Source organism: Rhyacophila brunnea, unplaced genomic scaffold (genome assembly GCF_057557595.1).
Source record: "Rhyacophila brunnea isolate RB1 unplaced genomic scaffold, BYU_Rbru_1.0 scaffold_24, whole genome shotgun sequence".
In the NCBI taxonomy this organism is placed as follows: Eukaryota; Metazoa; Arthropoda; class Insecta; order Trichoptera; family Rhyacophilidae; genus Rhyacophila; species Rhyacophila brunnea.
In genome coordinates, this window is record NW_028232904.1 from 9,272,351 (window position 1) to 9,299,281 (window position 26,931).

Consider the following 26,931-nt stretch of genomic DNA (forward strand, 5'->3'; position numbering starts at 1 on the left):
ACAATTGTAGAGGAGGCCAAATCCCGCCCCGGGGTGTAGTGCCGAGAAAGAAGAAGAAGAAAGAAGTTTATTTCAAGAATTTATAGTTCACATTGACATCATTTAGTGAAAAATACATTCTATTAAATAGATAATTTATTACAGTGTTAATATAATATACATATATTATATTATTTTACATTTGTTTTCCTTCACTACCCGATTATAAATAAACGATAAACCTTTATTTTTGTATTTATATTATTTTTAAATTTGCGTGTACTTGTATGTTTAATACGTTTTGTCTCTCGCTCTCTCTTACACATTTTCATATTTAATAAACCATTTATTTTATTCAACGAACGATTTACAAGATTTGAGAATGTAACATTCCATATATTGAACATACATAACTTGAAAACACCTCAGATAGATACCCACTAGAAAAAAATCACATTTGAAAAACAATAGTAATTAATATTCCTTGATTTAAAATACAAAAACCGATAGTCAATAAACGCAATTTGATAAGCATTTCGTGTAGGATCTATTAGTTTAAATTATTGTAATTAAGTAGGAGGCATGTAGCTTAATTGGTTAAGCATATTGGCGCGATAACAGTGGATATACGGGTTCAAATCTCGACAGGCGTCGTACTTTTTTTTAAATGAGATTTTTTCTAGTAGGTAAAATAATATATCTGAGTTGTTTTCAAGTAATGCATGTTCATTTTCATGTTTTCTATCATGCGTTAAATGAGGTAATAACTTGACATGGCATTCCAGGCGTTAAAATTCATTATCTTCGATTCAGTTGAATGTGGACTAGTTCTATAATGCAAAACGCCGGATATTATGCATGCTGAGATTTTTTGACTTTTATTGCTATGGTGAGGTTACTGCGATATTACTATTTACATGTAAACTAATTAATTTACTATGAATAAGTCATAAAATATAATTATGAGATCATTGGTTAAAATATATTGGGGATAAGATTAGCCATATATCTACATGAAAGTCCAATTGATAGGGTAATGATTTTCAATGTTTAAAGTATGGTAAATTTGAATACTCGAGGATTATAATATTGTATATTATTATATTTGACTTGGAATGAGCAAAATATTTAATGTATTAGGTATGTATATTGTTTATTAGTTGAACTAGCGTTTACATACCTAGTAGAATTGTTTTTGAACAAAGCTATTTCTATTAATTTGATTGTTGTTGACAGGTGTTTTGAGCTGTAAACCCATTTTCGGAACGGTCGACTATAACTTTTTTTATATTCGACTGAAGTCATAGAACGAGTGTTTCTAAGATGGGTTTACAGCCCGAAATAGTTGTCAATATAAACGAATCCGATGAAGTATTTTTTTTTTTAAATAACTTTGTTACAAAATCATCATTTTGTTTTGTTTATAAAGGTTGTGTATTTAAAAACTTGATCAATTGTAAACAATCTGTGTCTATTATCAAAAGTCGGCTTCATTGCATTTTATTGTGAGTACGTCGCTCTATTACTTTATATTTTTCTATGGGTAAAAGTGTTGCAGCGGTATGGAGGAGAAAAGCGTGGGTTGTAGGGGGTTGTGTTTTGGCAACACCGGTGGAATATCGGGGGCCGGGCGGATCGTAGGGCGCGTGCGCGCGACAGTGCCGCTCCAACTTCACGCGTTACATAACTTTCAAGGTTGTGTGAGTCGAGTGTCGAGTGTCGAGTGTCGAGCGAGCGATCGGGCCCCCGCTCGGCGAGAGCATGAGGTTCGCCCCCGGCTGAAGGGCGTGAGGCGCCCGCCGCTGCCCTAGCCAGCATGAGCGCTGGCCATGCGCCGCCTGCTGCTGTTAGTGGCAGCCGCGCTCGCAGCGCTAGCTTCCGGACCCCTGCGCCGCCGCAACCCCTGGCTCAGCGCCTGCGACCTGGAGCCCCATCCCTTGGGGGCCGAGCCGAACGCGGTGGATCTCTGCTCCTTCACAAGGGCGGACCGCGAAAAGGGCCTGGCCGTCCACCGCCTGCCCCACTGCAGGGAGCGCGCCATCGGCAGCGCCTTGGACGAGAGGGCCACGAGGGACATCCTGGGCGGAGGCCCCGCCTGCAGGAAGGCGCTGCACGACCTGCTACACGTCGACTACCTCGCGTCGCGCGCCTCCCAGGACTTGGCCGGCATCCTCATGCGGTACGACTGTGGCCAGCCCTTCTCCGTCATTCACACCTGCGACGATTGCCAGGTCAGTGGATACGGACTCCTCCGATTTAGTGCTTCATCTTTTCAACAGTGCATTTTGTACACCTACCATCTAACCGTTTCGCTTTAGGATCGTCGAGCGCAGCGAATACTAGTTTAAATGTGTACCCAAAACGACGTGCAATTTAAAAACTCGTCCCCCTTTTGGGAACCTTACATTACGATGTAATACTCAAATCAATTGTTTCATCGACGTATTTATTACCCTAAAAAAACATTTAAACCATCCCAGTCCAGTTATGGTGAAAACTCCCCTATTTTAGTGCATTTCACACGTGTTCTATCTACATTGCAGCCCCTCGGATGGTGTTTCTGTTTTCACCATAGTTTTAGGTGAAAATTGCGTCTTTGTGTGATTTATACGTGCAACCCGTTTACCTAGCCAACGGTGAAAATATATCGGTGCTTCGTTATCCAAAAAAACGGACGTCTTCCCCGCAATGGTGATTCGAATCGGCGTAACATAACACCGAAATCAATCTTTTCGAGATGCCTCCCGTGGACCATAACCATTACATTTAGTGCTAGTGTACAACTCTAACCCCAATTCTCATTAAATTTACCCAACAACATAGCGAGATTTTTATTCATAGACATCTCCGTCAAGTCAGTGTGGGCTATTTCTTATGAATTTATACAGTGGTGGAGCACGGGGCGTTTATTGAGTTTTCTTTTAGTGCCTTCCGTTTGCGAACTAATAATGGTCCAAATCCAACACCCACATCAGGTCAGTGACGCTGAAACATCTTAGTATCGCGTGACATTGCCAAATTACGATACACCTTGCTCAATCATCAACCTTTTCGCATAAAAATAGCCATCATTTATGCAGAAAGCCGCGTTAAAAAATTACACGATCGTCAAATTGATTTTAAAAAGCGAATTTTAATGGCAGAGTCTAATATTTTTATGATATACTTTCGTTATACTAAAATCTTTGTATATATACATACATAAGTAACAAATTAATCTTCATAATGCCTTATATTAAACAGAATTCATTAAATAATTGAATAATTAATAGTGTAAATTACTTTAAAATAGATAAAAATGGGTCAATATATTCACAAATTATACTAAAATAATATATGTCTTGATTTAAAAACGTAATCTATTCCATAATAATAGAAAAAACCCGGAAAATTCATAAAAATAATTTGATGTCTGTTCATAGATTTTCCTATGAATATCACATTTGTTTAAATCTTTTTGTATAGCACAATGAATTTAATATGTACATATTTTATATGTATAACTGTTAAATAAAAACAACAATACAATGCAGTTCCACCATGAATTGACAGTTAACAAAATAAAAGAAATTATAACTGTTAAATTAACTGCATTATTAACTATTATATTATATTCAAAAAATTAATGATAAAATTATCTTACATACACTTTATTAAAAATAAAACATTTAAACCAATTTTATATAGCTAAGTATAGTTATTTTTTCGTCTTAATAATAATTATATTATAAAAAAATTAACATTTAAAAATAAATAAGTATTGTAACCATGGAAATAATAATAACCATTACAAAAAAAAAAACAAAATCAACCGCTAGTTTAGTGGTTATAACTATGATCTATTATTTAATATTAGGATTAATTGTCTCGTAACCTCACTATAGACAACTGAAAAAAAATGTGTCTCATTATCTCAACCCGTTAAATCTTAAAAAAAACAATTAAATGCTTGGTGATTAAATTTATAAAAAAAAATTGTCGTTTAAATTCAATATTTAAATATAATATAAATAATACTACAGGTGTAATAATAATATACAATATTAAAAACAAAATGATGCATATAAAATGTAGTATTATATGCATATAAAAAAATAACCAATCAATCGATCAATGAATGCGATTTTTTTTAATCATTTTAGTAGTTTTTTTTAAATTATGATTCAATGGTGGTTTATACCTATAAAAGAAAACATAATAACATATAATACAAATAAACAAGTGTATTTAGTCTAACATAAATTATGTGGATTTATATTGTAATTATTGCCTAAAATATTATCGATTACAATCAATTAAACTTTATTTTTTATTTACACGATTAAATTCATGCACACCTGTCATTAGAATATAATTTAAGATGAGACAAGAAATTATAACATAAAAATAATAGTTTATATAATATCATTTTGGTAGTGTGGTACCAAAAAAGTGTATTGCTATTTTATAGCAGTGTAAATTTTATTGGCACCCCACTATTAAAATTAAATACGTACTGCATTTTATTACATTTTATGGTCATTTTTATTCATAACTTATTAAGAGTGAAGTGTGTTATAAAACCACGCGTGTTTTAGTAATACATATTTTAAATCGTTCAATGAGACCTTGCTATTAAATATTTTTTTCTTGAGGGATTTTGAAACACACGAAAACGCACAGTTATTGGCCCTTGGCGGTTTTCAGTGTCACAAACGTAAAAACCTCTTTTTAAATCTTGAGTGTAAAAAATCAGTTATATCTAATGAGTATATAAAACCCTGGCAATGTCACTATTTATAATGGTTTTGTATCCGAAATTTCAGGCATACTTTCATAAAGGGGCCTCCAAACCTGTCAGCGTCTCAGACATTGATTTATTATACGAAAAAATGACACTAATAATTGGACCTGTAGCTCTATTACTTAAGGAGACTTATTAGGAAAGTATATTATGCGAGATCTCACTCGATACAGAATTATTTGTAGGATATTTGTCATCTTTTTTTTTTACCCAAAGAAGGTTTATCGCATAGGCATACTTTTCGAAAGGGGCTCCAAAAGAGCTCAGACCTAAATTTATTAATCGCAACAATGACACCAATTCGATCTGTAGTCTTTATTCGGAAAGGACTTTACGTGATTTCGAATTTCATTCGATACAAGATTATTTCTAGATTTTTTTTTCAATAAAAATAATAATATAAATATTCAGTCGTGAATTAAATATAATAAAAGTGTTAAGATTTTTTTTAAATTTAAATTGTGCGAAAAAAAATGTTTCGTTTTCTCGGGTATTTTATTGTTTATTAAATTTTATTAAAAATAGATTTTTACTCAATACTGTTTTGACAGGACCAATCGTTCGTTGATAAATGCATCGAAAAATAAACTAGAATATTCGAGTACCTACCGTCACTGACGAAGGGTGGAGGTAGGCTATTAAGATCTGCCATAAAAAGTGCATATTAAACTTTGTCAGTCATACGTATTTGTTTTCATTGAAATAAGACTACAAATTAGCGATGGACTTGGTTAGTTTTTAAAACTCAATCAAACCCAATGAAAAACAAGCCATAATAGATAATAGTAAAAAAAATACTCGTCTATCTATAAAATATCTAAAATAATGCAATTATATATATAGATAACTTTGGATATATTTTTTATATTATAGTTTAGTTTGTCAGGCCTTAATGAATTTAAAAAAAAATTAACCAACAATATGTGTAATATGTATTCTTAATCCAACGAAAACAAATATATAAATAGTATAAATGAAAAAGTGTGCAAAACTTTGTCTTATTGCCCAAAATATACCAAAAATTAATATGCTTTGATTTAGGCAATTTACAAGTTTTAAAAACTAGCCAACACCATCTGTAAATTATTGCAGTCTTTGTTTAATAAATACAAATACGTACGAATAAAAAAGTTTAGTGTGCACTGTTTATGTTGGATATAAAAGTCTACCTCCACCCTTCGCTACTGCTACCTATGTGTTAATTTTTATTGAAATTTAATTACGTGGTAGGTATTAATAAACTGCTACTGCTAGTGGGTTATAGGAACGAATTTAAAAATAAGTTCTAGGCTTTAAAAATAATAAATACAATTATTATTAATATAGGTAAATGTGTTCGGTTATATTATATTGTTATCGTGTTCTCTATGGTGTGATTAGTAGAATTGGCGTGCACGTGCATTAGTGTAACTTTCCCGTAGAATATGATTTCTTATTTTCAATTTAACTCAGCCATCCCACGAGGGAGAGAGAGCTCTAACCCACTGTGTTATCGATCTCCTTTTCGCTGGCATTGCCCACATCTCTGTGGATATTTTTATACCAACACACAAACTCAGCTATGCCACTCAGCTGTGGGGTGAAATTAAATTCTGAAATACATTCGGTTGCAGGGAGGATGCGTCTTGGTTTTACGAAAACTGACTAATTATATTATTATTATTATTATTAACATGTATTTGTTTTACCGCTCGCCGTGACATTAAAATAAAATTCTGTGCACCAAATTCGAGTGTAACGAAAAATGTTACCGTGATACTCATTTCACTACAATTTTTCACAACATCGCGACAAGCACGGTGGCCGAGCGGTCTAAGGCTGCAGAAATTGTATAAAAATTGAAATGAAGTTCTATTGGCGTGGGTTCGAATCCAATTTCCGATAAATATTTTTATATTTTATTACTAATATGTATTTCTTAAATTATTAATTTATATTTTTAGCCTTAGTAAGACAAATATACGTTAAAAAGTGAAAACTAGACTAAAAAAATTGAAGATACAAAATAATTCTTCTATTTATAAAATATCTAAAATAATGTATAGTTTAATGGCATAATTTTAGACATTTAATAAATAAATGAATATTTTTGACTCTTATCTAATATCACTTAGATTTAGGGTTTAATTTAATTTTAAAAAGTAACAAACACTATCTACAGCAGTGGTCGGTAACCTTTTGAGAGACTGGGTAAAAAAATATTTGGTTAGTGGGTAAATGCTGAGTACCTCCGCCACATGGAAGTACATTGGAATGTGGATATGTGTCTTCAATCGCTCTCAGACATATACATGTTCCAATGTACTTCCGTGTAGCGGAGGTACTCATCATCAGGCTACTGATGTTTTCCTACATTGATTTACCATAATTTGTATCGTTTCTTTATGTATTAAATTGAAATAGGTACCTACTGTATGTATTGCAGCATTTACGGTTTGCAACCAAAATGTCATAAGATAATACAATTTTACATATAAATATTTATCATGAGAGAAAATAAACGAAAATTCTAAATTTGAAAAATAAACTGACGTGAAAATAAAGGACACTCACGATAGCCGCGTGGCTTAAACGTCAGCCTATAGCGTCGTGGGTCCCAGGTTCGAATCCTGGGTCTGGCAAGTACACATATTATTTTTCAATTTGTGTACGAGTCATAGTATGGACCTAATAGGTTGAGCAAGTGGCTGACATCCATTTCTCGTAAAAATCATAATCTATTAATATAAACATCCACTCTGTGGAGGCCCGTATGATCCTATTAGGATTGGACATGGTCGGAATGAAAAATTAAAATCGTGAAAGAAAACAATGCCAGGATAGTCTTATAATAGTTTGACAGATATGGTGCAGTATTATTAATGACATTACGACTAAATTATGTGTGCCAGATTGAAAGAAGGAGTATTAATAGTCTAAATATGGATTTTAATCAAAATAATTTATATCAAAAAACTAAGACACATCTAATAATGTTGACAGGCGGCACTGCCACCTCGTGACTTTTTCTAGCGTTATATATAACAGACTGAAAATTAATATGATCCATATGCATAGGTCAGTGGCGTGACTTTTAATATTATGTCGGTTATAACGTACTTGTACTTGCTAATGACAAAATTTAGGAATATTAAATTACAATATTCATTCTGTAAAGAGTAAATCTTCTGTAAATCAATAAGTAAAAAAGTTTGAAAATTTATTAAAAATGATACGTTATTAACAGTTTAATTTTGCTTTTAAGCTTTATATAATTATATAGTACAAAATGAAAAAGAACGGCTTAATAATTAAAAGATAAAAAGAACTTTTTATATACAACGTTTTTAAATTTTCTGTTGAACCATATACACTTGACTAGCTTAAACGATCAAAAAAATTTGTACTTGACATATCATATTGATTTCCATAGTAACGCACGTATATATTAATAATTTAGTTGCTAGGACCCCAAACCCCCTAGCAACCAATAATGGTGTCGAAATAACTTTTCATACAAAATAGAATTAACTGAAAATGAATTCAATTCTACTTAAAGATGGCTAAAAGTAGTAAAAAATGCATTGGCATCGTGTTCTTATATATTCTAAAAGTTTCAAATGTCTAGCTAGTCGGGAAGTTAGTTAAAAATCGATTGCAAGATTTGTACTGGATAAACAACCACAGGACAAACAAGAATACGAGCTAATGAAAACGTTGTAATTAGTTATAATTACAGCGACCAATTTCATGAAATAAGTGTATTATTAATTATATTTTATGAAGTTTACTTTTTCAGTTAATCTAAACTATTGAATATAGTCATACAGAGTAGCCAGTTCATATTCGACCACGTCCGATCCTAATAGTCTGGCAAGTACACATATTGTTTTTCAATTTGTGTGTGAGTCAGGGTATGGACCTAATAGGTTGAGCAAGTGGCTGACATCCATTTCTCGTAAAAACAAAATCTGTTAATACAAACCTCTACCCTGTGGAGGCCCATATGATCCTATTAGGATCGGACATAGTCGGAAAAAAATAGGGCGTAGGACGATTTGGCGCCGGGACAACTTGACGCTACGCAATCGAATGAGATTCAAAGAAAAAAAAAATGCGAACGACGTATAAATGTTTAGGAAAATACATAATTTAAACTCATCGTTATCATTATTGTGCACCTATTCATCAGTAGTAATATCTTCTTATTTCCTGTAAGTATACCTGACAAGTGTGTTCTTTTCCTCTGATTTTTAGAGCCTAACTCTTTCCAAAAGTCACCCTTCGTCACTGGTATTGTATGGGTAGTTTTAAATAATACAAAAGTGCATATTTCTCCGTTTGTGTTCTGTGCGAACTGACTACTTTCTACATAACTATAAATACATTCAATGTAAAATATTGAAAAGCTTCCGATTTTACAACGTTTTTCTTAGCTCGTATTTTTATTTTTCCGGTGGTTCTTTGCCCGGTACAAATCTTGCAATCGATTTTTAACTAACTTTCCGACTAGCTAGACATTTGAAACTTTTAGAATATATCAGAACACGATGCCAATGCAATTTTTTAATACTTTTAGCCATCTTCAAGTAGAATTGAGTTCATTTTCAGTTAATTCTGTTTTGTATGAAAAGTTATTTCGACACCAGTCAAGTCCAGTTTATATGATACAACAGAAAATTTAAAAACGTTGTATATAAAAAGTTCTTTTTATCTTGTAATTATTTAACAAAAGCTGTGCTACAAATTAATCTAAACAGTAGTCTAGAAGTAATAACTAAAGCTTCCATTTCATATTTTATAAGTTTTGTATAGTTTTAGTAGATAAGGTTTTATTCAAAGTTTTAACTATTTATTCGTCTCCTATACGTTTTCATGCTGTCTATGGAATTTTTGCCAATACAGCGAAAATATGTGGATATTTCATGGGGTCATGTTTATGGTCACAACTGCTCACATTATATATTTTTAATCTTACATAACGGTCACATACTCTATATAGGGCAGTGATGCACAACTCGCTGTCCCGTTTATTGCGGCCTAGAAGTATATGCTTCATAACTCTTCACTCCGGCTTTAGGATGAAAATGATAATATTATATTCTAATTGAAATATTTTTTGACATACCATCAGCCTGAATCCATCCACAGCTGGATGACAGCCTCTCTGTTCTCTCGGTCTTGTGCGTTGCGTTGCCATATACTTCCGCTGCACTTTATCATTTCATCGATCCAGTAGCCTCTAGGTCTACCTTGCGTTTTGTACCTCTTGGATACCACTGGATGACAAAATTTTTCCAACGATTGCCCCTTCTTCAAGCTTTGTGCTATGTATGTTAGAACTAACTCTATTACATCGCAAACCCTTGTCTGTTTCCTTATCCACTTATTTTTTACATATATTATTTATTTATTTAATTATTACTACATTTATATTTATACAAGTGAATATCATTTGATCTAATTTTATGCGAGGTAGTCAAGTAAAGAGGCGTATCAGTGTAGTTAAAAGTGAAAAAAAGTGCAAAGTTATAAAATGTATACTCTACCTTTCAAGGGAACGTCCATATACAGTGGTACCAGATAATACTTCGACTTATAAACAATGTATTTTATCAATTTTAAAAACAAGCTTCACCTATCTTCTAACTCCTCTATAGACGTGTATATTTGTAAAGTCATATTTTATTATACTATTATTATGAAACTGTTATAGTAACTAATATAGAAGAAAAGTCGATTAGCAGGTAACTGCATGTACGAACTACGTATAGATTGCTATTTATAACCTCTCAATTATTTTCTATGTGACAAGAAAGTTAAGGCTTTCGAGTTGTGACTGTAAGATGTATCCTAAATATTGTCTTCTTTTTCCTGGCGCTACAACTCTATCAACCCAACAAGGTTTGCCTCCATTCAAGTCTGTCTAAAGCTCGCTTTTCTTCAGCTTAGGATACCCAAGATCTTTAAACCCAACTATCCATCCGTATTGTACGAACGCGACCATGACTTCGTTTACTTTCTGACTTTTTGAATATCAGTTTTCATCATTCACAACGTTCAAGAGTTCGTTTCAACAAGACGTTCACAACGTGACATGAAACATAGGCAATTATAAAGAAAAAACGATATAATAACGATAAAAATGAAAATATAAAAAGAGAACATAATATAAACATACAAAAGCAGTGAAAATGCAATTATACAAATATATAAATTCAAAGAAATACACCGAGTTTGCTTAGGAGACCCTTATTTAAGAATTTATAAAATAGCGTCCACCTAAACTCACCCTTACGCAAGTGGAATATGTCAACACCCGAAGCAATTTGGTTGAACACAGTTATCGCCCTCCCAGTTGGGATATGACAGTATTGCATGCTAATTACTTATCTAAAAGCTTATTTTCAACTTTGCTATAATTTTGCTATAATATTATCTCTCGTAAAGATCAAAAATGGTGATTCTATGTTATAAAAACTGTTTCCAACATAACAATGCGTTCGATCATTGCCCACTGAAGAAGGAAGCCGATACATTACACGAATGGTCCTACTTTTTGCCCCTCCCGCCCGTTGTCTATGGATGACCTGTCAATAGAATGCTCATACTGACGCATCGGTCGTGTTCACTTGTCGGAGTATTCTTAGTTTCAGATTATTTTAACGTATCTTGGAGACCTTGGAGCTCATCTGATTTAGTGGGTATGTGTTATTAATAATTGTAAGTGACGATCAAAGTAAGTAAACTTCTTCTGTGTATAATAATATCATAATACACTAGGACGTTTGCCAATGTGACAGTCGATTCTAAACGACAATAACTAATAACTTATTTATACTCTTCAGTCATTATAGAATACCAAACTCTGCTTGCAAGTACGTTATCAATACATAGTATGGCAGTGGACCACTCGTCGCTTATGCAAAAAGTTATGCTCTGGCTTTATTAATCTAAAGATGGCGGTGGTTCGATATATCAATTTGGTAGTTTATTTTATTTCCCGCGAATAAATTTAAAACTAATAAATTCTATACACTGTTAAAAAATGTTGCATATTGCTGCTACATAGTAACCATTATTTATGTAGCTCGGTTGGAATATCGCTCGCGATGCTGGTATGAAAAAATTATATCGATTATGCGTTTGGATAAATTTCCTCCTTTGGCCGTTCCCGCTCCCCATTTGCCTTTTAAGCTCCAAATGAAGTTTTCAAGTCGCTGAAGTAAATTTTAGTACAGTAAACGGCATCTTTGCTCCGTAAAGCGCCGTTTATAATATGTACAGTACCATATCCGTTCAGTGAGAGCATGCATTTTTACCACGTTTTTCTTAGCTCGTATTCTTGTTTGTCCGGTGGTTGTTTATCCAGTACAAAACTTGCAATCGATTTCTAACTAACTTCCCGACTAGACAAATGTCTATTGAATCTTTTGGAATATATCAGAACACGATGCCAGTGCATTCTTTTAATACTTTTAACCATCTTTAAGTAGAATTGAATTCATTTTCAGTTAATTCTGTTTTGTATGAAAAGTTATTTCGGAAGAAATCCGTAATCCAATCCACTTATATTGGTTACTTAGGGGGTGGTTCTAACTAAATTATTAATATATACATGCGTTACTATGGAAATCAAAATGACATTTCAGTATTCCATATTTGTTTGTTTGTTGCAAAATAGCAAAACAATGATTAGTTGACAATTGCCTTATTTGTTCTAAATTATTAATACATAGAATTGTCAAGTTTATATGATTCAACAGAAAATTTAAAAACGTGGTATATAAAAAAATCTTTTTATCTTGTAATTATTTATTAGTGTTAATAGTCAATTTATTTTTACTGTTTGAAAGATATTATATTTATATTACAAAGAAGCCTAACAAGGCGAATCGGCAAGTGTTACAGTTAAAGGGAAACCTATTACTAATATCAGCATCATCATTAGCCGGGGTCGATCCACTGCTGCATGAAGGCCTCCCCTAGCTCTAGCCACTCTTCTCGGCCGCTAAGTATTTGCTGCCACGTACATCCACCAAACTTTATGAGTTTATCAGCAGGTTTTAGGTCGTACCTACCTGTGGGCAAAGAGTATCATTACATGACGGCATTTATCCAGCGACCACTATCACATCGCGTACTCTTGCCTGCTTTCTTATATATTGGTTTATTTTGTAGTCTTTACGCGTTTGCCATGCGTTTACCACGTTGCGTCACTCGTAATTTTTGAGTTCATATGTTTCACATGCATACGTAAGCGTTGGAAGCACACATTGACACTCTTTAAATTTAATCCACGCTTAAGACACAATGGAAGATAACTTTTGAAGATAATATTCAGGCACCCAACTGCACTTCATGTCAGTTTGGTTCTGCGAACTGCTTCTAATTGCTTGCTTAGCTTCTTCTCGCTTCTAATCTCGTCATACATATTGACATTTGTTGTCAATTAATAGATATAACTAAAGATATAACGAAGATAGACGTAGTTGTTGACTCGCTCATTTTAAGTACCATTGATGATGATTGCTTTTAGTTCAGCAGTTTATCATTACTTTTGTCTTTGATACATTTATCTTTAAACCTGCTTCGTGGCTTTCATTTATTTCCTGTTCTGAAGGTCTTCTGAGTTGTTTGCAAAGACAATAAAGTCGTCTGAAAAACGCAGGTGACTGATGTATTCGCCGTTGATGAATGATTCCACTGCTCTCCCAGTCGAGACTCCTGAATAGACCTTCCAAAGTAGCGGGGAATTACCTATCCTATACGTTATGCCAATGACACAATGAGTGCTGATTGCTGATAGATTAAAGTGTTTACTTCAAACGATAGAATGATAGTCTTCATATGATCAGAAATACTTATGGATTAAAAGTGAACCTCAAGAAAACAAAATTATTAAATTAATGGGACCAGTTTCAGGAAATAAAAAGTAGAATTGAGACTTTAATCTAGGTCTGAGACTGAGTATGTCTTATTGTTATGTCCTTTCAATGATTTTCTAGGGTATGGAAGTATGGAAGCTTATCTAAAAGATGTCACTGAGAGTTGCGGCTTTCAACATGTGACTGTATAGATGGATCCTCAAAATCCTTTAGACTAACTGGGTGACAAATGTTACGTTCTGAAACGAATGAGAAAGGAACGAGAAGTTCTAACGAGAGGAAAAAGTGCAATAGTCCTCAAATTGTCATCCAAGGAAAGATCAACGGTAAGCCAAGCTGCATTTTGTGACTTAGAACCTCAGTGATAGATATGAGTACATCTTCATTGAACCGTTACGGGTAGGATATGATAAAGCAAGTATTTTCTTGATGGTGGATGACTTTCGTAGACTGATTTCAGGATAAAAAGAAGAAGAAAATTATCGTTTTCTAAGATACTAAATCTAACACATTTAAAATGTTCCAGAATTACTATAAAGTTTTAGTGTTTTAATACTGTAATTTCATAAGGCGCTTTGGTTTTAGTCAAATGTTTCGGTTAAAAATCATGTTTTTAGCCGTGGAAAAACGCCACAAGACAAAATGCAAATATCGCCAAGCCTACGACGGGTAGTCCAAATGTTTCACCCCACTCATGTAAACGGCTTTATGTGAGCTTTATGGAAAATATTCACAAATAATTCAGAGGTTTAATGTAAATTCAAGAGGTTAGAATTCTACATAATATACTATCTACATAAGCATGTTTCATAATATTATTTCTCTTCTTTGCATGTATGAAATATCATCCCTAAATGACCTGCAGTAGCGAATGGTGGATGTAGGCTGTGGAGATTCAACATCAATTATTTTTTTTCTTCTTTCGACCATGTCCGATCCTAATCGGATCAAATGGGCCTGCACAGAGTGGAGGTTTGTATTGACAGATTTTGTTTTTTTACGAGAAATGGATGTCAGCCACTTGCTCAACCTATTAGGTCCATACCCTGACACACACACATTGAAAAACAACACGTGTATTTGCCAGACCCAAGATTCGAACCTGGGACCCACGGCGTTATAGTCTAACGCTTAAGCCGCGCGGTCACCTATAATTTACCGTATTATTCCTTGGAATTAAAACTTAACTAAGCTCTCTGTCGTTCATTTGTACGTAACCGGAAGTCAAAAGATAACACTATATCAGTGGCGAAGGGTGGAGGTAGACTGTTGATCCGACATAAATAGTGCATACTAAACTTTGCCAGTCATACGTATTTATTTTCATTGAGCTAGGAATACAATTTGTAGATGGTACTGGTCACTTTTTAAAATTCAATGAAACCCTGCCTAAACCAAACCATAATAGTTTAGGTATGCTATATGCGATCCGACAAAATAGTGTACACTTTTTCAGTCATACTTATATGTTTTTGTTGAATTAAGAATAATATTACATATGAATAAAATATGTATGTGGCGAAGGGTGGAGGAATGGCCCCCACATCCTAAAGTGGGTCCCCCCGCCAGGATATTTGCGGGCTCCCCTACGTATCGCTAAGTTTAACCCTTTACTGCATAGTGTCGCAAATTTGCGACATTTCAAACTATTTCGATATAGCCAATGCCATCTGTGTAAATTATCAAATAATATCCTTTTTCGATGCCCAGAAAACTGTTTTACCATAAACATCTTACTTTACCGATTTTGTTTGGAAATTTCAAGAAATAAAGCATTTCTGCATTATAGTCTCTGCATTTCTGCTTTGACAGTTGACGAATTCGTATGTACGCGAAAATCCGCATTTGTAAATAAATAAAAAAAAATATACAGAAGATTGAAATTGGTTGAATAAAAATATCTACACATCAAATAAGGTGTGTACATTAGTTTTTTATAATTGTTTTCATTTGGTTTTGTATTTTGTCATACTAAAATGTAAGATTTCCAAATGTCATAAATCTGCGACACCACGCAGTAGCATACAAAATTTAATGAAATTTTCGAAAAATATTTTTTTCATTATTTTTCCTTCATTCACAAGGCATTTTGACACCAAGAAAAAATAAAATTTTTCAAAAAAAAAAAATCATGCAGTAAAGGGTTAATGGTATGTGTGATGCCCAACAAAAGCGTTAGAGGTTTGTAAGGGCCTTCAGTGTATTTTTAGCATTTTTTTCTAGTTTTGATAGGTAGGTATTTCTACTTGAATTGTCATGTATTAACACAAAACAGTCAAAAATTCCATTGCACAATCTCATGCCATATTAATAGCGCCGTAGGCGACTTTTTTATTATTTATAGACTATTATTATAGCAAATTCGTGATGTGTGTTTATCTCACATATCTGATCTACCCGCCACGTCGGGCCCCTAGGCTACAGCCCTGTCAGCTCCCTCCTTGTGAGGGTCATGGGTGGAGGTCGGCTTTAAGATTCGACATAAATAGTACACACTAAACTTTGTAAGTCATACTTATTTATTTTTATTGGACTAAGAATACAAATTTTAGAGAGTATTGGTTAGTTTTTAAAATTCAATTAAACCCTGCCTAAACCAAACCATAATAGCAGAGATATGCTATGGAGATCCGAAAAAAATAAAGCACGCCTTTTCAGTTATAGGTAATTATTTGTTTTTAAAATTTGATTAATCTCTGCTTGCTTAAAACAAACTATAAAAGATAAAAAATATTTTTTACCTGATATCACGTGAACGTCTTGGATTCATTATTTGTAACGTAGGTACTAATTGTTGACTGTATTATGTTTTAAATAATTACAAAATAATACATGCCGCCAAATGTGACGTTTACAAACAAGAGCTTATGGTTGACATTTTACAATGCGCCACTTAACAAATATTTGTTTCAGTGGTTAACAGTTAAACCACGCGCAAAACATTGCAGAATCGTCATAAAATGTTGTTATACTAAACGATCATAATGTCGGTCTATTTTGTAAATTACACAAATCATATTTATCTAAAGAATGAACATGGTAGTGGTATCGAATAATATGCAGTATTGAATATATTATATTGACTTATAATTAACAATTTCTTTTATTCAACGAATAATTCACAAGATTTAAGAATGTACCATTCTAATTATTGAACATACATAATATTGAAAAACACTTCTGAGAAAATATATTATTACCAATAGAAAAAATCTTTTTTGAAAAAAGTAAGACGGCAGGGAATCGAACCCTGCATCTCCTGGGTTTAATAATTGATTTAATAAACAAAAACCGATTGCAAAGTAGCTTGATTTAGAAGAGCGTTGATGAGCAGCCAATAGTTAAAATTTGTCGCAATTAGTATGTCACCTTGTAGCATAGAGGATAATGCACGGACGGGGCGGGGCGTAAACCCAGGAGATGTAGGGTTTGATTCCCTGCCGGGGTGTTTTTTTAAATTATATAATATGTTACATTTTGAATTATTATTTAACTTGACACAGCTACTTCTTGTCTCTGGCAAAAATCTTATGAGACATAGTTTGACCGATTGTCGTATCTCAACATTGCTTTCGTTGCAAATAAAACTAAGGTATATGTCATATAATTAAGCTGGCCTTTTTATGACTCCACTAAGCTGCGTTGGTGATGTCATGATTCTGTTGTACTACATGACGTGCTTGTTTAGTGCAGGGATCGTCAAACTAAGGTTTGCGTACAGGTCTCTCTCCGCCCATATATGGCTATTACCACTACTGTATAGAAAAGCATAACATTATGTGAAATATGTATATATTTATATAGTACAGTGGCGAAGAGTGGAAGTAGACTGTTAATATTTGAGATAAATAGTGCACGCTAAAGTTTGTCAGTCAGTCATAATTTTGTTTTCATTGAACTAAGAATACAATCTGCAGATGGTGCTGGTTAGTTTTAAAATTTAATTAAATCCGGCCAAAACCAAATCAGTTTAGGTACCTATGCTATGGGCGGTCCGACAAAAATTGTGCGTACCTACTATTAAAGTCATACTAATTATTTGTTTTCGTTGAATTAACAATATACATTAAAGATGGTGTTGGTTAGTTTTTTAAAACTCATTAAACCCTGCATATTCCAAGCCATAATTGATAAAAAATATTGTTATATCTATAAAACATCTAAAATTATGTATTGTTTAATGGAATAATTTTGGATATTTTATAGATCAACGAATATTTTTTGACTGTTATCTACTATGTCTTGGATTTAATTGAACAACATTAAACAACAACATTAAACAATAACAACAACATTGAACAACAACATTAAACCCTATGCAGGGTTTAATTGAAGTTTAAAAACTAACAAACACTATTTATACATGGTAGTCTTAGTTCAATGAAAACAACTACGATTGACGGGCAAAGTTTTGTGTACTATTATTTATGTCGGATATTAACAGCCTACCTCCACCCTTCGCCATTGCTATAGTATAATCTTTTGACTTCCGGTTACGTACCAACAAACGGCAGAGAGCTAAGTTAAGTTTTAATTTTAAGGAATGATACGGGAGATTATAACAAATTACAAATGGTCCAGATACTGCCAAAAGTATTTTGTTAAGAGCGTACATAAGTGAAACGGCAAATAATTTTCAACTGTATGTGGAACCAAATTACGGCGGCATTGCCATTCGGAGAGCGATAGTCGAGGTGTCTGCACGTCGATTCGTGTTGTCATGGCGTCGGATGAAAATATTCTTAAATCGTGAAAAGATGACTAAAAAACTTTACGTATGTACTTAAAAAAGAAAACATTTCAATGAATATACAATTATTATTACGAATATAATAATAAATATAATATAAAAAGAACGCATGTTGAGCTTTTATGACTAATTATATTTCGTTCGGCTTGCGTAATTTGCACCTGCGACCCGCAATCCGCGCATCGCCTAGTCACGATCTTTTTAGACCATGCCTCAGCTGAGGTATAGCCTTAAGGCTATAGCCTTCAGCTGAGGCATGGTCTAAAAAGATCGTGACTAGGCGATGCGCGGATTGTGCAAAGGACGCGAGCCGAACGAAATATAATTTGTCATAAAAATTCAACATCCGTCCATTTAATGTTATGTTTATTGCTATATGCATAATAATAATAGTATATTCATTGACATGTTTTCTTTTTAAAGTACATGCGTAACGTTTTTTAGTCATCAGTGCGAAACAAACACGTGCATACACCTCGACTGTCGGTCTCCAATTGGCGACGAGTGATAAATTTCGTCGCACCTACTGTTGAAAATTATTTGCAGTTACACTGATGTATGCTCTTATCAAAGTACTATTGGACGGATAATGCTATGTATTGGTAGATTATTTGTATCGCCTTCATGATTTCGTTTTGGTAAATACTTTTATTATTCAGTTGAAAATGTCCCTTTGAGGCGGACGAAACCGGTCCAAAATTTTTATTAAATAATAATAAAAGTGAAATAAGTACAAAAAAAAATCGTTTTATTAAATTAATCAATAATAAGGATTTGCTTGTTAATATGGCTAACATGGGTCTAGCTTTTTTATAGTTGTTAAAATACAATCAAGCTGAAGACAGTCCTCGCTACATTGTAAATAATGACGGTCCGCCAAATGATACAGTTTGAGAAGTGGTGGTTAAGTACACTCGATGCCATTAATGGGCGTCCCTCAAACAAGAGTGGACGCAATTTCAGTGGGACGGCGACGCCGAAATCGTGAAAGGATCACAGCGTCCCGGCGCCGAGCGTCGTCACCGTCAGAATACCTGCTAAACAGGTGACACGGGGCGTTCTTATATATTTTTTCTCTCTGTATATAGCAAAGACGTTGAAGTATATCTTCTCTATATAAACAGAACCTAAGTAATACAGAAGAAACAAATACACTTCATTTTACAATTTTTCAGGGGCGAATAATAAACATCCCTACCTCTAGTTTATTAGCATGTTAACCCTCAGTGGCAAAGGGCGGAGGTAGGCTATTATTAAGATCTGACATAAAGAGTGTATGATAAACTTTGTCAGCCATACGTATTTGTTTTCATTGAACTAAGCCTACAATTTACAGATGGTGTTGGTTAGATTTTTTAAATCCAATCAAACATTGCGAAAACGATGCTTTAATAGACAATAGTCAAAAAAGAATCACCTATCTATAAAATATCTAAAATTATTAAATTAAATCATACATAAATTTGGATATTTTATAGATAGAATAATATTTTTATCTTTTATAGTTTGGCTTAGGCAAGGCTTAATAAATTTAAAAATGAACCAAAAATATGTATAATATTATCTATTATTTAGAAGAACGAAAAAAATAAGTATGAATGAAAAAGTGTTCATTATTATGGTTTAGTTTAAAACAAATACGTATGACTAACAAAGTCCAATGTGCACTATTTGTGGCGGATCTTAACAGCCTCCCTCCACCCTTTGCTACTGCCTAATATTAACATTTTTATGATAATACTATGATCTTTGTTATGTAGTTATAACTTCAAATATAATGAAAGATTGCTACATTTTGGGTAATGCTGTAAGAATGTATAATTCTTGAGTGTATCATAATATACATTAACGTTTGTCACGTAAACGAAGCGCGTATTCAATATTGATAATATTTGAGGACGCTATGGCTTCTATAGCTTGGCCGTTATTAAATAATAAATCAAAACTAGCTTCAAAGTCTTCATCATGGATATGTTTCACATATGACACTAGTTTCAGAAACTGTATGTATGTCTTCTTCGTCGGCCATGTCCGCCATTTAGCTGAAGCATATGGACACCACACGGCGCTGGCTTGAAGAACAGGCAAGCTAGATTGAAGTTCTCTTGTGGTAACCGCAAACCGCAGCATGTAGCAGTGCCAGGTCCAACGTCACCTTTGCTTGTCTATCTACTTCGACTGTGGAAATAAAAAAAGGCGTAATCCGCACAAATCATTTTTTTTCCGCTCAAAAACGTATTTGTTATGTTTTTCGCTCAAAGTTAAAATGCGATATAACATATGTGATACTTGATATACGTGATAATTAATAATTTAGCTTTTATATCCCTAATCTGATATAAATAATTATTGAGTTAATTTAAAAAAAAAAACATCAAAAATGATGGTTAAGTCGTTTTTTCCACGTCACATCTTAATTTTAGATATTAAATCGGCATTTGCAGCATACATCTTTTGGACCACAAAACAGATAATAGATAAATATAATACCGATAGGCTATATTCAATACGCCGCATCTTGATGCAGGGCTTTGAATGTGTGAGTGTCTTACGAAAATGAAGCACGCATTATGAACGTGCAATAGTGTGTGTAATACACCAACATTAAATGAGCGTAAATGCAGTTTTCAGTATTCGACGTAAAACGTATTCTTGACACGTGTGTAAGTTTAACCCGGATTCTTCCTTACTCGTGTCGGTTACCTGCTATCGCCTTACCCGTTATGCATTTCAGTTCCCATTATTTCTGAGTTCCTTGTTTTGGACACAACGTGTATTTAGCTGTGTACAATATTGTTATTATGCAATTATTACACCTATTTTGAAAAAATCTGAGGGTTACGCCCATTTCCTTTCTACAGTCGATTTGTTTCGTTATAGCTCAAAAGTCACATGACCAATATTGATAAACTAACATAGATTATAGAGTATAGACTATATTACTGTTACCACGTTAGTAGTGTTTTATCTTGATATTAAAATATCTTAAAAAATTCCGAAGTTAAATAAAAATAATTTACTTAATCCATCACGAGCATGTAAAGTTGTCAGATAATAGCGATGTAGTTGGGTGAGATACGGATAGAAGAACGCACGCTTACATCCAACTGTTGCCCGTTAAATAAACTACATTCAAATCTAATAATCGATTATTGATTGTCATCAATTTATTTAATAGCTGAAACAAAACGGATGGCAGTTATAACAAAAAGATTAAGTTACAACGAAAAGTATGCACTAGATTAGGGCTAGTCAACCTTTTTATACCTACCGCCCACTTTTGTATCTCTGTTAGTAGTAAAATTTTCAAAAACGCCCACCGGTTCCACAGTAATGGTGATTTATAAAGTAGGGAAGTAGCTTTACTTTATAAATTTATAAAGCAGAGTTAAAGCATATAATAATAATTACTTACCAAATACTTTATGTCAGACTTTTGTTAAGTTTGGTAGAATAAATCTTTATAAAACAACTTACTGTAGTTAAATATATCTTTTTATTTATTGAAGTCTGATGAAATTACATTTAATTAATTAAATAATTAATGAGATCCCTGAGGCTGATGATGCAAAACTAAATACTGGATATCTGGCTCAATTTTTGTGAGAAACAGACGAAGGTCTCCTCTTTCAGAAATATTCAGACGGTTTCTTTCTTTGGTCATAATATGATTAACAGCACTAAAACCTGATTCCACAAAATATGAGGTAGGAAAAGGTATCAATAAACTGAATATCGTTTTCCACATATTTGGATATAAGACAGGCATTATTTTATATAGCGATACAAATAGTATATTTTCTGAAATTTAAATTAATTGTCACGGGGAATTTTACGAAAACATATTGAAAATGTTGACTATCCCTGCACTCTAGATCCACGCGTAGTCTGAACACTCAATAACAATATTACAATAATAATACTTACTTACGGTGCCAAAGGACTCTTGGCGATAGATACTTATATATACAAACTTCCATCGATGCACGGCGTTGCTTAGCAACCTAGCGTAGGCTCTGTGCATCTCTGCAGGATGCCGACGATTGATGTCAACCGATCGAAACACTGACAGATGAAGCCATTTATTTCTACTAAAGATATTTAACTATTACAACACGGACCGTTGCGAATTTTATGTATTATAATACTTGATAGCGATTCCAGAACTTTATTAAATTAAATATTTTTTAAAATTCAATACTGAATATAGATTAGACTTAAAAATTCTTATATACGTAATTTTGAAAAAAGTTGAACTAAGTCGGATCTTTACCCACAATATGTTTAATTATATAGAGGAGCGGTCTTATATTTTAAAATATCAATACCTCTATATTATATTATTATGGTCCATGTGAATTAAATATAATGAATCCGCAAAAAGAAGGTAACCTACTTAGTACCTAACTAATTCAAGGTCACCCCAATACTACAACTAGATAACTAATTGAACGTAAGGTTCAAATAGACTATATGACGATCGGGCACATATATGCTAAGAGCGTTTTAGTGTCTATGATCAAATCTATGCCATTCCAACATTTATACATACATATTGTATGACAGCTATGACATCGTATTTACACTCTGTGACACCCTATGACACAGGACGCCAACATAAGAAGCGGGTTTTTCGACATATATATGACCAATCGTCATAGAGTGTATTTGAAGCAGTAGTTATGCAGAATGTAGCCAGTTCACGATAATGTCGAGCTGAGATAATGGCACTTTAGTAACAACATGATTATTAAAAATGTAAAGTGTCAAATTGTAAATAGTATTTTATTTCATGAATATTTTTTTTGCGGCTTGGCTATTTTCAGCAGAATGTAGAGAAAATCTTCTCGCATCTGATCTATATCAAATCTCATTTGCTTTATTTTTTGTGGACTGCCTACTTTCTGCATAACTATGTCCAATTGATTTTCACTGTTTTTGAGTTAGCCATTCAATATATGATTCTATATTATTTCCTTCTCTACAAAATGATAAAACTAGGTACGATTAGCCAAACACAATTTTCTATTTTTTACATTACAACGTTTTTATTAGCTCGTATTCTTGTTTGTCCGGTGGTTGTTTATCCAGTACAATTCTTGCAATCGATTTTTAACTAACTTCCCGACTAGCTAGACATTTGAAACTTTTAGAATATATCAGGACACGATATCAATGCATTTTTTAATACTTTTAGCCATCTTTAAGTATAATTGAATTCATTTCCAGTTAATTCTGTTTTGTATGAAAAGTTATTTCGGAACAAATCCGTAATCCAATCCACTATTATTGGTTGCTAAGGGGGTGGTCCTAGCAACCAAATTATAATTATAAACGTGCATTCCTATGGAAATCAAAATTATATTTTAGTATTCTATATTTTGTTTGTTTGTTTGCAAAATAGCGAAAAAATGATTTGTTGACAATTTCCTTATTTGTCCTAAATTATTAATACATAGAATTGCCAAGTTTATATGATTCAACAGAAAATTTAAAAACATGGTATATAAAAAGTTCTTTTAATCTTGTATTTATTTAAAATAATAATTATAGCCTAGATTTATGTTAATCAAGTAAAGTTTAAATTTCATTTTCCCCAACAATGTCCAAATAAGAGTTATCTAGTTGTAGTATCGAGGTGACGATATATGAGGAGTTTTAAATTTATTAATGACATGATTACCTACTTACACTTAGGATTAATTAGTAATAAAACTTTTTTTTTTAATTAAGTATTAAATACAGATTAAACAAAAGGTTTGTGAATGTAACAATTTTGTTGTTGAAAATATAAAAATTTAAACTTAAAATTTAAACTTGTTAAAAATACTAGAAAATAATGTGGAACCGAGTGTGGGATTCTATCTCATTTTATAATGTTTGTGGCTTTCACGGTTGTTTCTTATCGTAGTAGATTTGACATAGTATAAAAAGTCACCTGGGAAAAATACATTTTTAAAAATTAATGCATTTTTTGATTTGCAGAAGTTGTATCTCTGTTCTGAACCGAATTTGTAACCAATGCAATGACACAATGTACGGAAATATCATAAAAAACGAATCTGTCACTGGCCAGAGACAATAATATCTCACCGGCTGAATTATGGCTATCGCGTGCAATTATTTTCCAGTGTGGTCATCTAAATTTATATGCCTATCATAATCACGTTATCATCTCAGGCTTTCTCGATACACTCGTGGATATACTCGGTGGATTGTATTTCATTATCACGTACTTTCGTTTCTTCTGCGTCTGCAATGAACGTTTTTATCATCTTCTCTACGCCTACACTTTACGACTGTCATGTCAAAACCAGTTTTTTTTTGTTTTTAGCGGTTGGCACTATGTATTTTCTATATGCATGTTATCTATTATCTATGGTCTGCAGGTTGGGTTCTGACTTCAGTTCAAAATATTATCTATGGATGTCATGTCGCAAGTAATTTTAACATACCTACGCACACGTAGAAACTGTTAAAATTAATTGAAATTAGCATGAATAATTAATAATAATTCAAATTACTAATTCGTTATGGTTGGCACTTTTCATCAGTGTCATTCGTTAGTGAATTTTAAAAATATTCTGCGAAATGACGAAATCATAGACTAAATTTGTCGCCGCGACAGCGTGACGGTAGGCGACATGCAACTCAATTTGATTCGCGCTTAATACGGGCTTAGATTAATCACAGACAATTATAGATCGCGCAACCAGAGTTGAGGCGGCTGAATTCTCACACAGACGCATTCAAAAAAGGAACAGCCTGTTAAAAAATACTGTGTTTTTCATAAATTCACCAATACACACAACCTTACGTATCTGTGTCGCACCACCTCTGGTTGCGCGATCTATAATCGAGTATTTGCTATTACTGTGGGTTTATATTGTGTAGGCGTTTGGGGGTTCAAAAAACCAGTCCATAAAATGGACTTTCAGGTATCATTTTGTCCCGAGCGCGATGAAATACGCAAATTCGACCCTGATCATCGGAATAATCCACCGCGCTGATTGACCGAACCTCTTCGAAGATTCGGGTATGCGGAAACTTGCAAGTTTCAGCGCGGTGGCGTGCCCTCTCCAATATTGACAGTCGGAGCGCTGAGTCCCGAATGTTAATGCCCTGTTTGTCTTTCGGGGACCGCTGTTGGGGCGCATCATTTATTGAGACCCCTCTACGCAGGGTATGTTTGGAATGGATGGAGCACAACGTGTGAAATATTGGCGACAATTTTTTTTGAAGAAAACATTGTTATAATTCACTGTCATGTAGTATCACAAAAAATGCAGATACAGCAGTGGTCGAAAAAGTGGCTCAAAATTGAACATCCAGAATGCGCTTCATGTGAAGACCGTGGGATATTTTTTCCGACCATGTCTGATCCTAATAAGATCATATGGGCGATCAGTTCTTGAACGTTTTCTGTTTTCTGTCCACTTTTTTCATATAGATAATCGTTTTTTTTTCAATTAATATTCCATCCCGAATCTCGAGAATTGAAATTTTTAACATTTCGGGAAATCCCAGATCTCGAGAATCTTTTCTCGGGATTCGGGATGAAATATTAATTGAAAAAAAAACGATTATCTATATGAAAAAAGTGGACAGAAAACAGAAAACGTTCAAGGACTGATCGCGGGGCATTAAACACAATCAAGCTAACGACGACTCAAAATTAGCGCAATTTTTGCAATATCAGGAAATTTAGTGTATCAACAGCGTACGCGATTGTCAGATTCAGCGATTGACAGTCTGTGTTTTTTGAAATTTTATTTTAATAAGTAATGTTTTGAATTATTTTTGTTTTCCTACTTCTATTTTGTTTATATAAATAAAAAAAAGTCATATTTTTTTGGGATATTTACAGTTTTTTTTAAACTTCCCGATTTCTCCCGAAAAATCCCGAATCATCTCGAAAATTCAAAACTTCTTCATTTCGGGAAATCCCGAATCTCGAGATTGAGATTTTCTTAGGAAATACCCAACTCTAGGTAGGTGTACCCACTTGCTAAACCCAGGATTCGAACCTGGGACCAACGACGCCATAGAATATAAATACAAACAATTCAAAACCGTATTATATATACGTAAATATTACTCCAACTTCTTTCATCTAAAAAATGTGTTCACGCAATATGTCGTCGTTTGAGCGCAACATATGGTGCGAAGCAGTATTGTATTTTAGCATACTATAAATATTTGATATATTATATCGAAAGCTTTCATGGAAAAGCGACGAAAGAAATATAGCAGTGCTTTTTTATTCAATTTACCTGCATAAGTTTGTGTGGAAATGTGAATTGGGCCTCTTCAGCAGAGTGCCAATGCTGTGTGTGCTCTGGGGATCAGTGGTTTACGGTTCGTATTCTGGCTGCAACGATAATTTATTTTCAATGCGTTTATACGTCTAACAAAGATGTTGATTATCTGACTATTTTACATTGATGTATTCACGAATCAGTAAGAGCTTTCTAATGATTAAAATATATTTTTAAAGATGCAATTTCTATACGAATCTGCGGGTCTATTATTCTATACACAAGGCTGCTTTC

At 33.4% G+C, this 26,931-nt stretch overlaps 1 protein-coding gene across 1 annotated transcript in view; it reads left to right on the plus strand.

Moving 5' to 3' along the window:
- Window positions 1-1,677: 1,677 nt before the first annotated feature.
- The window catches only part of Mid1 (calcium-permeable channel component Mid1), a 200,086-nt gene continuing 174,832 nt past the window's right edge, over window positions 1,678-26,931 (plus strand). The window contains exon 1 of the mRNA XM_085951167.1: window positions 1,678-2,210. Within this exon, the coding sequence (XP_085807293.1) occupies window positions 1,809-2,210 (402 nt within the window). The 5' untranslated portion in view covers window positions 1,678-1,808. The remainder of the gene's footprint in view (window positions 2,211-26,931) is intronic.